The sequence below is a fragment of the Mixophyes fleayi genome, chromosome 1 (genome assembly GCF_038048845.1).
Source record: "Mixophyes fleayi isolate aMixFle1 chromosome 1, aMixFle1.hap1, whole genome shotgun sequence".
In the NCBI taxonomy this organism is placed as follows: Eukaryota; Metazoa; Chordata; class Amphibia; order Anura; family Limnodynastidae; genus Mixophyes; species Mixophyes fleayi.
In genome coordinates this window covers 420,950,122-420,966,936 of record NC_134402.1, presented here as the reverse complement: position 1 = coordinate 420,966,936, position 16,815 = coordinate 420,950,122, and the positions used below count along the sequence as shown (strand labels likewise).

At 40.5% G+C, this 16,815-nt stretch overlaps 1 protein-coding gene across 2 annotated transcripts in view; it reads right to left on the bottom strand.

Annotated features, from left to right (window-relative positions):
- PLPP1 (phospholipid phosphatase 1) overlaps positions 1-16,815 on the bottom strand; it is an 89,840-nt gene that overhangs the window by 25,343 nt on the left and 47,682 nt on the right. For both annotated transcript variants that reach the window (XM_075183567.1, XM_075183576.1), the window contains exon 3: positions 9,349-9,629. In XM_075183567.1, the coding sequence (XP_075039668.1) occupies positions 9,349-9,629 (281 nt within the window). The remainder of the gene's footprint in view (positions 1-9,348; positions 9,630-16,815) is intronic.

Sequence of the window (16,815 nt, the reverse complement as noted above, 5' to 3'; positions counted from 1 at the left end):
AGCCACTAACTGGCGTGGGCAGAAAACGTCTGCATAGCTCTATATACTGTTCTTGCCAATGCAAATCATGGAATGGCTACGTCACCAAGTCAATACCATTTACAAAGCCAACTCCCAGGAAACTGCCACTCTAGTAGTTATGCACAAAATCATACCAGGAGTTCTCAGAGATTTCACGAAACACAATCATTCTATAAGAATAGGCTAGTGATTGTATCTACACAGCACAGCCCATTTCACCTAGTTTTGTAGATTGTGACTCTGCTATACACTGACAGTCATAGCCTAAATACATAATTTTATATCTCCCATGATTAAATGGATTTTTTCCCAATTTCAACCTGAAGTATAGCTCATTTTACCTTCAGTAAACAACTCAAGAAATCTAAAGACCTTTTTCTCTTTTCTTTCCAATTTGTACAATTACACTTGTTTATATATACGCTTTATACCAGTCTTTGAAAATCCTTTCTGCGCCATCATCCATCAAATATTCTCACCATATCTGCAGCACGACCCTAAGAATATTTTTTTTTAAATTGACCAAAATGAACCGGAGCAATTTATCATCCTTTTATTTATTAATAATAATTTTGTTTTGTTCTCTTATTTTATTAGCATTTTATGAAAGAACGAGTATCGTTCCCCCTTAACACACAGAAGAATTAGGAGGGAATTAAATTTGATATAGAAGTGAAATGATGTCCTCAAAAAAAGAAAGAAAAAAAAGAATCCGTTATGTGACCCTCGATTCATGAGTCCCCCACACAACCAGGGATTACGTTTGGAACTGCTTGCATTACTGTGGTCAGTTACCATGGTGAGTTGGCACCGTGGCCTAGGTAAGCCAAAATAGGAGACAACATCTCTTTTGTGAATCCATTTTTAAAAGCCATCATAATATGCCTTTTTGTCCCTAGCTGTATAAATTAATTCACCTTCTCGTGAATATTTCACTGCTGTATGAAATTGAATGTCACTACCCAATCTAGGAAGATTTGCTAGATGCACTTTGCCGTATTTATTTTAAACACATAAGTATGCTTAGATGGTTGAGCCAGGTTCACTGGCTGTGTTTTATAGCCTGATTGTGGTTAGCTATTAAAACTTTACAATAATATGGATATAGCACCAGGTTATGAACTCAAGCTAAACTGGGCTACGTATAGCTTTAAAGTCTCTCTCGGGCTCTAAGTATCCATTCCTCGGGCCCCAAGGTCTACCCTTCCAGCCTTAACAATGCTTTGCCCCCAAGCTCTCAGGTCTGTGCAGATTTCACCAAGTGGCAGCGTTAGAAGATTCAGATGATCGGCAATTCAGTCCAACAGCTATAAATTGTACACAGTAATCACGAGGCAATTTTCAGGCCTGAAGACTGCCTCTGGGTAACCTTAACAGCACAGAGGCCAAGGCACTTACTTAGGCTGCTTTGTGAGTAACCACGGCCTGTGATCTATGAACTAAGAGTCCAAATTTCGGGTTATGCCGATAGTTCATTGTTAATTTTCCTGTTACACCACTTTATCAAATACCTAGCCATATAAATTTACCTATCTTTTACATCAAACTAAAAAAAGGCCAGACGCAGAGGCAACATATCAATTCTGTACCGCATGCTTACTGCTCCACCCGACCAAAAGTCTTGAGCCTCAGGAAGAAGCAGGACAACGTGACCTTGGGGTCTCACTGGACAGCGAGGAGTGATCCATCATCCACGCACGAACGGTTATGGTCTCCATCAAAGCAGGTGTACAGGAAAATGGAGATATATATATATATATATATCACACACACACACACACATATTGGTACCTGGTTCCAAAAAACTTCATTGTATGTACGCACCAGGGTCAGAACGATGTTGGTGCCTTTGCGGAGCGCAGGGCACTTTGTTACACATTTGGTGGGAATACCCTGTTATTCAGGCCATTTGGGATCCTGAATATAGCACGCCAAGCAACTGACATTAGAGTCCCCAAGATACCTGTACAGATACTACTTAACCAACCCATCCCTGGTATCAGCAAAGCTGCCAACCATTTAATAGCACCCATATGCCAGGTATCCAAACTGCTCATCACACGTGCATGGAAACAACCCAGATCCCCTTCGAAGACAGAACTACTTAATCACATCTGGATCACTTCCTCCATGGAATATATCACCGCCCACACACATCATCACACATCACTCTCCAGTACCTTGGATTACCTGAATGTAACACTCATCCCCCCCCCCCTACATCCGAGTATACCTTCCACCTCCTTCACCCCCTTCGTAAAACATAAAACCACGGCTCCACTCTAAATTTTTCCTCCATCTTTCGCACACGAGTCTGTGCTTTTCTTTTTTCTTTTATTTACATTGGATTATCTCATATCTGAAGCAAGTTATGTTATTCTACCATGTTTGTTCGAACATTTGTACCACTTGCAACATCATGCTGTTAAACTAACTGTATGCTTGTAAACTCATGTAATCTGTTGTTGCGGTTCCAAGATAAACAGTTTAAAAAAGGAAAAAAAAAAAAAAGGCATATCTCTCAAAAGCTAAAAATCTATTAACCATCAGTGACCAGATATACATTTTTCATGACAGTTGCCTCCATAAAAGAGATCTGCAGCAGTAAAATTTTGTCAAAGGGGTATTTTGACCCAATCCTCTCCAATTAAATGTCATAGTTGTAGAGCAGGAGGGGATAGAACACCGGTAGCCAATCAGATCCTCAGAAAGCTGAGAGCAGTTCTAACATTTGCTCCATAAGTCAAAAGGCAACAAGGTCAACAAACAGGTAACAGCTGTACCCCCAAGCTCCAAAACTTAATTTGATTTCAGCAAAGCTTGGACTCCTACAGGGGGCAAGTGATGTAGTAATCTCAGCGTACTAGGATTAAACTGTCAGTGCTGCTTTGCATCATTTATTTGTAACTAGGGATTTTATGCTTTGGAAAAACAGATGTTATTTTTAATCTACAGTTCTAACTGCACCATACTTGGCCACATAAGTCTACACTGATTGTATTGCCAGATGCAGATGACATTAATCTGTCAAAATGCCCAGCTTCAAATGTTATGCAGCATTTTCAATGCTATTCGGAATCCTGCGTCATCTATGGAGAAATATAATTTATATGCAGGAGTAAGAAAGAATAGAAGAATGATTTTGGACCAAAAGCTCCTCTTACTGACTGTTAAAAATCCCCTTCTGCACACAAATATAATATACACTCACACACATACATTACTCATTGTCCCCACTGGGGATCAACAAAATAATGCAAAAGATTTGTATGTCTTGAAATTGAACAATATAGGTTCAAATTGATTCTTTATTGAACCATTTTGCTTAATTATAGGCTTACAAAGGAAAAGGCCAGGATAGCAATTCAATAGCATGATAGCTGCACATTTAATAGAATGGAAACATATTACTTAAAAAAAAAAAAGCCAATGATCATAGTCAAATAAACAAATGCATATTAAAGGGTTGGGGATTTCTTCTGATGGGATCTCCTTTGGTATATTGGGTATATGACCATCTTTACTTATTTGCTGACTATTTCTTCTACTTGACCTTTGCTAATTTCATGTATCTATTTCCTGTACTTGACCTTTGCTACTTTATGTATTTATTTGTTATTTGGTTACCATGTGGAAAACATTGTATACAATAATCATTATACTTTAATTTGTCTTCATAACTTATTACTAGTTGTGACAGGATGGACCCCCTATGCCACCCTGTCTGTGTTGCTGGGAACTAGCTGGGCTTGCCTTGCCAACGTCCCCTTTCTTTATCCTAAATTGCGCCCCTTTAAACGCAGTAGGAGGGGTTTGGTGCTGCCACCACTAGGCTTCTTTGCGGGCACCTATAACCGCTTCCTTCTGGGTAACTCACGCTGGTACACCTGACCTCTTCCTTTAGATCAGGGTTGCTGTGGATGGTTTCCCCTGGTCTATCACACTGGCCGGAGCTGCAGGGTAGTTATTAATAAGTTATCCAGCTACACTAGTACTTACATGGTTATAGGTATTTGTTACAATATCAGCTCTGTATACGCATATAGCAGTCAAACCCTGTCAGATCTAGCTTAAGTTGTGTTCTGCATTTATCAAGTTCTTCCTAATCGTTTTATTGGGGATCGAGCCTAAGAGACAGCAGTGTCCAGGAATGAACAATCTATTTTGCACGCTGCGGCAAGAGTGATTTTCCTTGCAAACTGTTATTTCTCTGCTGAATAACTCTGTGGGGGGTATTCAATTGTTGCTCTGGGTGCCGCTGGAACGAGCGCGTTAAAACTATTACCGTTTATACGGTAATTACTCGCTCAATTTCAGCTCGCAGCTCCCTGAGCAGCGAGCTGAAATTGAGCGAGTAAATTACCGTATGAACGGTAATTACGCGCAATATTACCGTATAAACGGTAATAGCTTTAACGCGCTTGTTCCGGCGGCGCCCAGAGCAACAATTGAATACCCCCTGTATGTCTCTACACTGGTTGCCTGTTTTCTACCGAATCCAATATAAAAATACTTTTACTAACCTACAAGGCCATCAACAAAGCTGCACCAACATCTCCTCTCTTGTCTCTAAATATCTCCCAACTTGACAACTCCATTCTGCGTCTCTCATCCACCCTCATTACATCCTCCCATTCCCGGTTACAGGGTTTTTTTCGGGCTGCACCCACTCTATGGAATTCTCTCCCTCACACAATAAGACTCTCCTCTGGTCTACAAACTTTCAAGCGTTCTCTGAAAACCCACCTCTTCAAACAAGCTTATAGTATTCCTCAACCACCCTCAACCTCACTACATTACCCTATTACCACCCGTTACAAAATTTCACACAAGACAACTACCCCCTGACCAACATTGTTGTGCGACAGGATCATTTAGCTTACGAGTCGCTCTTACCTTTGCAGTCTGGCTGGGCCGAAATGCAAAACGTAGACTTAACCTCATGTATCAAACTCCCATTGTCCCATAGATTCCACAGGGTATAAGCATCCAGGTAATTTAACAAAATCCTGATGCAGACATTTCAGAGAGACCTGTATTAGGCAATGTAGCGCACAATACCGCAGTCCCATAATTCTCAATGGGGACTCTGGTCTAGGCAAATTTATCAAGTACCAAAAAGCTTAGAGGTCGAGCTTGACCGCGATGCACAAATTGACATGTTTAGTGAACATGTCAGGGCAGGGGTTCAGGTACACTAAGTTCCATGTAGACTACACCTCATGTGACATGTTTAGGTACATCTTTCCAACAGCAATGTCCCTGGGAATGGTTGTTCTGTAGGTCGCGGTCTCCTGAATGAATGCTGGCAGAGCAAATAGTGGAGCTTTAAACACAATGGATTGGTACAGGTGGTCAGAGAGAATCTGGATACACGAGCTAATAGTCCTTGGCTCAGTGGTAACACAAGTAGTAGAAATGCTGAAATATGATAGCAGAGATATAGATGACACGTCAGGAAAATTGCAGATAGATACTGATGCAGTACAGTTGAATGAAAGAAATAACGGTATAGGACTGGCTGATCCGTAGTAAGTAACTCAGGGCAACAGCAGACAGTCACTAACACGGCAACAGGTCAGATAGGAGTGATGAGATACAACACGCTAATCCACAATTGGTAACTCATGGAGACTGCAAGGAATACAAATCGAACAACAGTTCAACAATGGTAGTAACGGAGATAGAACTTAGCTAGTCCGAAAATGGTAACTCAAAGCATAGTAGGTGAATCGCTGATACAGCGACAGTTCAGACAAAAAGTAGTGGTAAAGTAGAACTTAGCTGATCCGTAGATAATAACTCAGAACATAGCAGTAATATCATTGACATAGCAGCAGTTCAAACAGAGGCAGTAATGGTATAGAACTTAGCTGATCCATGAATGGTGATTCAGAATAGCAGGTGAGTTACTGGCATGGCGGTAGTTCCAATGTAGAAACAGCAGAGACATTGAACTAGCTGATCCGCGGATTGTAAGCTTGCGAGCAGGACCTTCTCACCGCTTTGTCTGTTTTACCCAGTTTGTTTATTAGTTTACTATGTTTGTGCCCAATTGTAAAGCGCTACGGAATACGTTGGCGCTATATAAATAAATGATGATGATGATGATGTCTCGGCCAGTTGCCTGGAGAGATTATTCCACCATGATGAATGTAATGGTGTGGTATGGACTGGCCTCCTGAGGAAAGCTCTCCATGTCCTAACCAGATTCAATCTATGGTGTCTTGGTAAACTAGTCACATGTCCACATACAGTGCTGGAATGCGGTTGGCCTCCCTAGTGAAAAGAACCCTCACTGAGTTAGTGAGCCATATGGATTACATTGTGCTCCATGACGACAAAACACAACACAAAGTGGTTGCCGTGCTGACAATAAACTCCTTCTCTGATGATCGGCAAAAATGGCCAACTGAACTACAATCAAATATCGCATGGTCTGCACGGACCTTTCTTGCCGGCAGTTGTTGATGGTTTCACTCTACATGTTAATATATTGGTCACTAAGGTTCAAAAGTTCAATGGTCTCAGGGCAACAGAGCTGCATGTGAAAACTTACATTTTAGGACTAATTTGTCATATAACTCTGAAAATAATTTGCTCTCTGAACTGTTGCCATTTCCTTGTACTCTTTTTTTTTTTTTTTCCTTCTCCTTCATTACGCCTGGATGAAAATATTATTTGTAGAGATGGATTATTCCAAGGCATTCTCTAACACACACATTGACTGAGCAAAACTGTATTGTTTTATAGATCTTATATTAGAATGGGACTATAAGCAGAACCTTCTGCTGTAAAGTGACTAATCCACCATAGAAAACATATCATTGCATTAAAAAAAAAGTTCTGTCCAAGTATTTCAATAAAGAGGCCACATCCCTATTACAACTATGTATCATGAACCAAATACTGTTTAAAAACAAAAGACGACATCCAACATAGTCTATGTGGCTATCAGAGAAGCAGAGAGCCACATAAAAAGTCTTTAGAACATTGGCCCAGAGGCTACCAGTGGGAAAGCCCTGTATTAACACATTCTTATTATAATACCCATTGGACTTATTTGGTCCAGGACTGAAAGCTTTATAATGATTATTGTAAACGCTTACTTTTCTTTTGAAACCTATCTAAGCGGACAATCGTCGAAACACATTGGGGAAAGTTTGCTATTAAGACTGTTAGCAGAGTTAATGAGCCCTTTATAGAGGCTTTTAAATAAAAGGAGCTGTAATATAATGTCAACCTCACCAACGGTCATATTACATTTAATTATAGAAACAGGCAGAGCGTTCCCATACTCATAGAAGTCAGCAAGCAATGTGCCAAGAACCAGCAGTGGTAACTTATAGTGTGTATACAGCTGAGGATGGATGGATGGATGGATAGATATCTTATACGTATGGAACAAAGTGCTCATATTTATGAAATTACATATATGCATACAAAGGTTACATTGTAAGAATTTCATGTAAATGTTACTGTAGTAAAGATTGTAAAAGCAACCATTACAAAAGGCATGGAAAATAGTTCCACTCTTAATTGTAACAACCTGATTCTTAAACATTTGTTAAGATAGGAGGCAGAGAGAAGAGAAACACACAGGAATATTATTATTTATTATTATTATTGATAAAAGGCTTTAATACAATGTTGCCATTACTCCGATGATAAAGAAGAAAAAACAAAAAAACAAACAAAAAAAAATAAAAAAATCTCAAGGTCTTGGCGATGTTAGTTTTTCAAGTTTGCACTAAATGCATATGATTAACGCCTTATGATTATGTGCGTATATTTAAAGGTTATAGAAGATTTCTTGACATTGTAATGGGTTGTCTTTCCATTTTTTTTTATTTTTTTTTGATATAAGAGACAAAGAGCATCCGAACACAGAAATATTAAGTTGTCTAATTTATTTACAGAAATTATAAATGAACTATGTTTTAATACACAACGTATTTGGATAATTAAACGTGTTTAAATAAATGTGGAAAAATATGTGCATAATAATTTTGCTGTAAGCTGACCCTAATGAACAATAACTAAACCCAAAGTTGAAAATTCAGGGTTGTGACTGCCAAAACCTGGGACTTTACCTGTAAGTTAGGTAGAGTTTGCAACTATGTATTCAACACCATTGTTGGTTAATTGCACCCAAAACTGAAAATTACCATATTACTTAATTGGGGTCTAGCGTTCCATCTGATTGGGTGGGTCCCCGATGTCTGCTGTGGTCCGCCAATACCCCTCTCACTCCTGCCAGCAGCATGTGGTCAGTATGATGTAGTCATACTGAGTGGGCACCAGGAATGTGGCAGACACCGGGAGACCACTGAATTGAGTGGAACCTCTTACCCCAGGTAAGTAATGTTCGGTGATAAATATCTGACTTCTGGAATTCCACACAAAACGGACATCTTAGTCATATATACCACGCTTCTGTATTTAAGGGCTATGTATTAATATATATACAGCCCTGAGCTGCCCGAGTGCTCGGTGCTTGGAGCTGAGAATGGCGTCTTACATACAACACAGCTCTGTTGAAAAACTGGCGCAAAGTAAAGCTAAACCTCATATCCATGCGGGTGGGGTGCGCTCTCTGCTCAGCCCCGACTCCTCCTCCGCAAAGTGCCAGAGAGGAGAGATTTCTGACAAAGTAAACAGTTTCCCCTCATATTATTTTGGGATGCGAGTGTGTCTGCTATTAACCTGTATGCTTTATATGAAAAAGGGGATTATAACGTTTAAAAAAACACACTAAAATATATTATTTATATAGCATCACCGTATTACAAAGCACTATACAGAGAATATTATCTCTCATTCACATCAGCCACTGCCCCGTTGAGCTTACAGTCTACAATTCACTACCACATAAACATACTACACACAAGGGTCCATCTTTGTCAGCAGCCAATTAACCTACCTGTATTTTTTGGAGAGTGAGAGGAAACCCACACAAACACTGGGAGAACATACAACAGATGCTCACTACTGTCACTGTGCTGCCCTTGGTAATAGTACTATTACAGCAAATTAATTAATAAATACACTTACATTTCAGTATTATTACTCTTGACTATTACTCAGATTTTCAAATGGCAGACACCAGACTTTAATCGACTATATAAGGAGGAAAATAAGTATAACTCTGCAGTTCATAATACCAACTCTGAGAGCAGGTTTATCACCACACGTCAGCCTGGACTTCCCCGAATAAGTAGTTTATATAAGCCCCATGTGTACAGAACGCACTCCTCAGGTGTTAGCCCCCTACTACTTCAGTTTGTTTTAGAATGAATGATTTCAAGCAAGAGAAATTACACTTACCGTCCCTCGCTGGACTTCACAGGATCCCCTTCACACACAAAGTCGACGATGTACCCTGCGCTGCAGTTTATCTTGGACCAGTTGGGTTTACAAACATCCAGAAAGTGTGGCCTCAGACGACCTATAGTGTATTTGGCAATATCCGTCAGCGACTGGCTCACTGCTGCTCCGAAGATGAACGTCCCAATGGCCTTGTAAATCGTGGCCACATAGTGATTCCTGACAAAGCCATTAGATTGCAAGCGGTTATAAAATACAGACAGGACCTCTCCTAAAATTATCTGCAGAAGAGAGAGAGAGAGATAGGTTCACAAGAAGCCTCCTTTCTTCAGAGCTTGCAATAGATAATTTAATCAGTTCCAAATATATATATATATATATATTAGAATAGGCAGTAATTAGTTGTACAGTCTGCAATAAGTTTTTCACATGATGAGTTGTGTCACAGGTTCCCTATCTGCCAAGAAACAAACAAATTGCGTGACCTGAAAGACAGAGCAATTGTTTAACATTCTTATACTGATTGTTTCAGCCCTGAACGAAAACTAATTTTAAAGGGATAATGTTTTGTAATAAACGCACAGGGGTGGGGGGGGTTATCCATAGAGATCACAAAAGCAGCAATTAAAAAAGTAAATCATTGCTGCTGCTCTAAAATAAATGACACACACACACACAGACATCATCACCAAGTGCCTCACAGTCACCTTGAGGAGCACTGCTAAACAATTTAAGGGATGGTGTGGGGAAGGCAGGTTTAATTCTTAAATGTATTGGAGTATATTTTAGACATTGTGCTCCAAATTATGGAAGAAAAACAAAAAAAAAAACCTTATTTGGAAAACCAGATAGATATACCTCTTCTGTGGTCCAATCATGGACCAATTCCTAGAAGCTGTCATTAGCCAGTAATTGTGCAATCTAAGTAGAGCATCATGGGAATTGTGGGTCACCAAAACCTAGTGTGCTGCGTGCTGCTTATTCCAGCTCCAAAGACACAAAGTGCTGCATAATCATTGTAGTCCAGCAAACAGTTTCTTCTGAACGTCATCACATCTAACCAACTGGCCTTAATCTGTTGTATACCGTAAAAGAAATAAAATAATAGTGACGTTTCGTGGGGTGCATCATTTTGCCTCCTAAATGACTACTCTCTTTTCTTCTAACGCTCCTGGCTATGACCCAAGTTTCTAAACTTTAGTTCACCCCTTGATTTCATATACTAAATTTAGCTCCAAGCACTATAAATGAGCATTAACATACTGAGACTCTTCAGAACATTCTAAATTATTATATTTCTGGCAGGTTACACTGCAGAAAGGTTTAAACGAAACACATGGAAGAAAAGATAAACTGTAAAAACATGTCATATACATATGGACTCGGCTTGAATTAAAAAAGATTGTTTTCATCTGGTTTTCCTGCATTATGCATGTTAAAACGTGTTATTGTACAGCACAACTTGTCCTGACATTTTCCTAGCATATTAGCCAGGACTGATAAACATACAGGTCCCATTTCTACTGCAACTATTCTTCACGTTCATGGTGTTAAACTGATTAGAACAACGACTTATAAGAAGAGGGTATAAGAGGTTTTCAGATTTGCAGCTGTTTAATCTTCACACTAATTTGTTGTGAGTTTCAAGATACGCGAGGTCCAAATGAGAAGAATCTAGTGGATTTCCCAGAATCCTGCCACGTAGCCCGACAGTCCACAGGAGTAATTTTTTTAGCACGTGGATTGGACGGCTGATAGTGTGAGCGATTGGTAACCTAACCACCTGTCTGGGGGCCAGGAACAGGACTGCAGTGCCCAGGGGGATGCACAGATATGTGCCAAAGTCATTTTTCTTTCCCATTTATTTGCACTTTGCACTTGTGAGAGGTTTTATTAGCTTTTCAACCTGCTGTCACCATATTACTGTTATTCTTTTTACTCGCTCAAAGAAAGGTAAACAAAAGATCAGCTTGCAAACCCGTCTACATGCTAAGGGCAGGATATGCAGACTAAACAGGCACCTTCTTGTATTGCATGCAGGAACCAGTTTTATCTCTTCCTTCCTAGCATTCAGAAAATGAAAAACACCGTCCAAGAACAAGAGGTTAATATTATCAGGCACAAGAGCTCTACTTAGCAACAATGGAAATTGTCCAAACCCAGGAGAATGTCTGGCCCCTGGAGACCACTTTTTTTGGGCAGAACATTCTGTGGTGCTTAATATTTCCATCTGCTTCTTGACAAGCTTCCCAAGCTGGGATTATCCATGATAAAATCTTGGAAAATAAAAAGGACCTATTAATGTCCTCTTGCTGTCAGAAGTGCTGGCAGAGCTCTGCAATGCTCTTCTCCACTCTGACAGATAAACGATATGAAGAGAGCATATTATGGTCAGAAGTGTGTAATGCTGGTTATTTAGGTTCTTCCTAAGAACACCAGTTACAGAGCTGTGCAAGAAAGATCTTACGCAACTCAGGACTAAGCTGACTGAAGTAATGCTGGCTGGGTGGCCTGCTGGTGGATATAATGCCGGTGTTCATGACCTAAGGGGACAAAACATATCCAGTTATGTGGCTAGTCCTGTTTTCTACCTAAAACCTGCTGTGCAGGATGTTTGTAGATATACAAGCTACTTGGTATCTGGAACATAAAATAATCAAAATCAAATAATCTGTAAATTGATGGTGGGAAGGAAAAAAACACAAACATACGGCAAATGAGTAACAGTGGGTTTAGGTCAGTTTTGAGCAACGTTAAAGAGTTGCGGCCCTTCAGTCTTCGAAGGACAACACGGCAGCATACCCTCCTCCAGGTATGCCGCATGACTCCTCTGCACTGTGCAGTGAAGCTCACATGACGTGGAAGGCGGCTGTCCACGTTCTAATAAGATTGGGGGTGAAAGAGTGCGGCCCACCTGCTGCTGGTCTACGTTCCATATTTTAATTTTGTTGCAAAGTCCTCAAGAAAAAAAAAGGATAAAAGTTATCATCACAGGCTCAATTTTAAACTAACAAGGTTGTAAAGTAAGAGCCAAAATACCTGGGTGGGAACAAAACAAAAAAAATTAAAGGATTAAAACACTCAAAAAAGGCTGCAACTGCCCCAGAAGCTCTTCTTTCCTCTAAAAAAACCCCAACTATATTACTACAGTAAGAGTGAAACAGAAATACAATGCATGGGATTAACATTTTTGGAAAAACTCCTAAAATAAATGTATTGCACACTTCTATTAAATAAATACACAAATAAAGCAGAACTTGATATATTCTGTTCATTCTTGCACATATTACAAGATTAATATGAAACGTGGTTTAAAGCAAAAAATGCAATGTTTTGGGGTCAATGTATTTAGAAGATGAAGACGCTAATAATACAAAACTAGTGTTATTATCAATGGTTCATAAGCTCAGACACTGACATAAAGTACGTCACAAACTGGCTGCCTCGACTACGTGAAGATGAGAGGTACATTTTAAGCAACATTTAAAACCAAGCAAGTCATAAAAGGTCAATCACAGCTTCTAGTGCTGATAAAAACTGTAAACGGTCCCTCATGTAAAAGTTTGAAATAATTTATATATTTTGCAACTTCCTATCAGTTAAAAATGTATATAACATTGTAGTGATAGTGTAAGGTACATTGGAAGCGGATGTATAGTAAACTATCACATACTTTCACATACATCAGGAAATGAGATGGTTCTTTGGAACAATGAAATGATTGGCAAATATTATTTGTGTCACGAATGCTACAGACACGGCACAGCACTTATACAAACAAGCTGCAGGGCCTCTATCTAACCCTCTAAAGATGATATTTGTCCAGCTGCCTTAGCAGTCACCTCACACTAACATTCATTTTCGCTAAAGAGGACCCCTCTAACCCAAAGACAACAGCTGTACTGCGGTACTCCCCTCCCCATTACCTATTATCAGTGATAATAGTAGGTGATGGGAGGGGAGTATCGCAGTACATTATTATTATTAATTTTTATTTATAGGGCGCCACAAAGTATCCGTAGCGCCGTACAAGGACAAACAATGGCACAGTACAAGGTGAAACAGCACAGTACAAGTAACAGTAAGCACTATAACTCTGGGGGCTCAGGCACAGCATGAAAGAGAGGGAGGGAGGGGAAAAGTGAGTACAGGCAGGTAACTATGGCCCAAGAGGGTGAGCACGGATGACAGGTTGAGAGTCACTGAGGGGAGCGGAGAGAAGCGAGAGGAGACAGAGGGCAGAGGGACCGAGAGGAGGTGAACTGAGTAGCTGGAGAGCGCAGTTAAAAGTAATGGAAACAGGTGGTAGGAGAGCCCTGCTCAAAGGAGCGAACAATCTAAAGGGAGGGGAAGACAGACAGACACATGGATGAGACGGAGAGACGGGAGAAACGGAGACGGAGTCGAGAAGGGAAGAAGAGATGAGAAAGAGAGGTAGCCGACCGGTGGGAGTTCAGGCATGAGACTGGAAGGCTAAAGTACATAATTACATCAACGCAGTACATATAAATGATCATTTATTACCTCTAAGGCTGTTAAAGTTCCACTAATTCCAACACTGACATTTTCAGATCTGACCAATGAAAGTAAAATATCACTGTTGCCAACTGTCCAGAATTTACCAAGGACGATTACAGCTTTTAATGACTTGGAAATGTCCATTTTCAATATTAACCATCTGAACAATGAAATGTTTAAATTGTCTGCATGTTAGATGCAATTCCTACCAGCTGTTTTTATTCTCTTGGCTGTAGAAGACAATATTTCTTAAAGAGAAATATGTAAGCTACAAGAGTTATAATCAAATTGAGTAAATGATGGGACCTGCAGTGCTTCAAGGTCCAAGGGAGTATGATGAGTGATTGGCTTAGTGATGCCACCTCAGCAGTAAGGTGACCCTAGAAATTAATTTTAAATGTTGGCAAATATGAAATCCATTGTATGTAACAGCAGCTCTGTTAAAAAGTAAAGTAATATTTCCACATCTTTAATTATTGTCTCTGCCCTTGTGTATGACACAAACGATCCACACTGTGCATTTCTGCAAAGCTAGTCCCCCAGCTGTCATTCACCATCTACCTACTGAGAAATAGAAGCATCTGGATTTAGCCGTGTCCACCATTGATCTCGATGGCAAATACAACCTTCATACTTAGAGCAGGACACACCTAAACTGTGATCTGTTCCTCTGTTTAGTGACTAGCATACAAATCAATAGCAATGGATGCAGCTAATACCCCATTCATACTGCACCAAAATCCCGGGTTTTTGCCGGGGCGAGCTCAAACGACCCTGGTCTTGGTGCAGTATGAATGGTACAAGTCAAAAATCCCGGGTCTTCAACCCGGGATTTATCGAGGGGTAATTCCCGGGTCGGACCCAGGTTGCCTGCACTATGAATGGTGCAACCCGGGTTTTTCAACCCGGGTTGCACAGAAAACAAGCTGATTGGCTGTCTGCCTGTCTGTGGAGGATTTGGAATTAGGCATTTCTCATTCATTTTATGCTTGCCAAAAAGAGGCCATTAATTTTCATCTAGAAGTCTAGTCTTTTGGGGTAATCATTGAAATATGCAATGCCTAGCTTTAAAAGCTCCTACAACCTTCCCTTAAATATATGTTTCCCAGTCTCTTTATGCCTTTCAAAAAGCCCTCCTAGACTAGTGCGACTAAATATATAAGCCAATTGGAGGTATCCTTTATTCATTATTGTATTTAGAGATGAGCGCACTCGGATTTATGAAATCCGAGCCCACCCCAACGTTGCCGATCCGAGTCGGATCCGAGACAGATCCGGGTATTGGCGCCAAATTCAAATCTGAAACTGAGGCTCTGACTCATAATCCCGTTGTCGGATCTCGCGATACTCGGATCCTATAAATTCCCCGCTAGTCGCTGCCATCTTCACTCGGGCATTGATCGGGGTAGAGGGAGGGTGTGTTAGGTGGTCCTCTGTCCTGCTATATCTCGTGCTGTTCAGTTAAGTTCTGTGCTGTGCTGTGCTGTGCTCAGTCCAGTGGTGCTGTGTCCTGTGCTCTGTCCTGCTGAGTTCAGTAGTGCTGCTGGGTCCTGCGCTGTGTCCTGTTAAGTCCAGTGGTGCTGTGTCCTGTGCTCTGTGCTTCTAAGGGCATAGTTATTTCCCCATTATTCCCAAGTTTAAAAAAAAAAAAAAAAAAAAAAGTTATAAAAAAAATTAAAATAAAAAATTAAAAAAATAATAATTATAACCAAATTTGCAAAGCCAATCCAGCAGTATATAAGCCCATTGGTACTGCAATATTACCAAGTTCACACATTCAGCAGTAAAAGTCCAGTGGTACTGCTATTACACAGTTCCCTGATTCAGCAGTGTATAAGTCCAGTGGTACTGCTATTACAAAGTTCACTGATTCAGCAGTGTATAAGTCCAGTGGTACTGCCATTACAAAGTTCACTGATTCAGCAGTATAAGTCCAGTGATACTGCTATTACAAAGTTCACTGATTCAGCAGTGTATAAGTCCAGTGCTACTCTCCTGTGCCGCATATAATTTTTAAAGGCTTTGCCGAGTGTGTGTGGCTTAGGGGTACGCTCTCTTGTGCTACATATAATGGAAAACCAAAATTTGGAGGATAAAGTAGGGAAAGATCAAGACCCACTTCCTCCTAATGCTGAAGCTGCTGCCACTAGTCATGACATAGACGATGAAATGCCATCAACGTCGTCTGGCAAGCCCGATGCCCAATCTCCTAGTACAGGGCATGTAAAATCCAAAAAGCCCAAGTTCTCAAAAAATAGCAAAAAGAGAAACTTAAAATCATCTGAGGAGAAACGTAAAGTTGGCAATATGCCATTTACGACACGTAGTGGCAAGGAACGGCTTAGGCCCTGGCCCGTGTTCATGACTAGTGGTCCAGCTTCACCCAAGGATCTAAGCCCTCCTCCCCCCCCCTACAAAAAATTTAAGAGAGTTATGCTGTCAGCAACAACAACAAAACAGCAAAGAATTCTGCCTTCTAAACAGATGACATCACAAATCCCCAAGGTGAGTCCAAGGGTGTTGTTGCTTGTGAACCCTGACCTTCCCATCACTGTACGGGAAGAGGTGACTCCATCCAGCATTTGCAGCATGCCCTCTGCATATGCTGGAAGGATCACCCACAGTCCAGTTACAGATTTGGCTAATGAAGGTGTGAATGTTGTACACTGGGAGAAGGATATTGATGTAGCTGGCGCTGAGGAGGATGTTGATGATTATGATGCAGACAGATACCAAATTGCCTTTCTCAATTTCTACTTATATTCTAGATTATATAACGGCTGAAAAGTTTTCTGTTTTACTCCTAGTGGAGAGGGGATCTGATGCAGACAGATACCAAACTGCCTTTGTCCATTTCTTTGTATATTTGAATTTCTAGTTCTACAGTCTATGCAGGCTGCTTTATTTATATTCAACTACAAGTGTAGGGCAGGGGGGGGGGGGCATAGA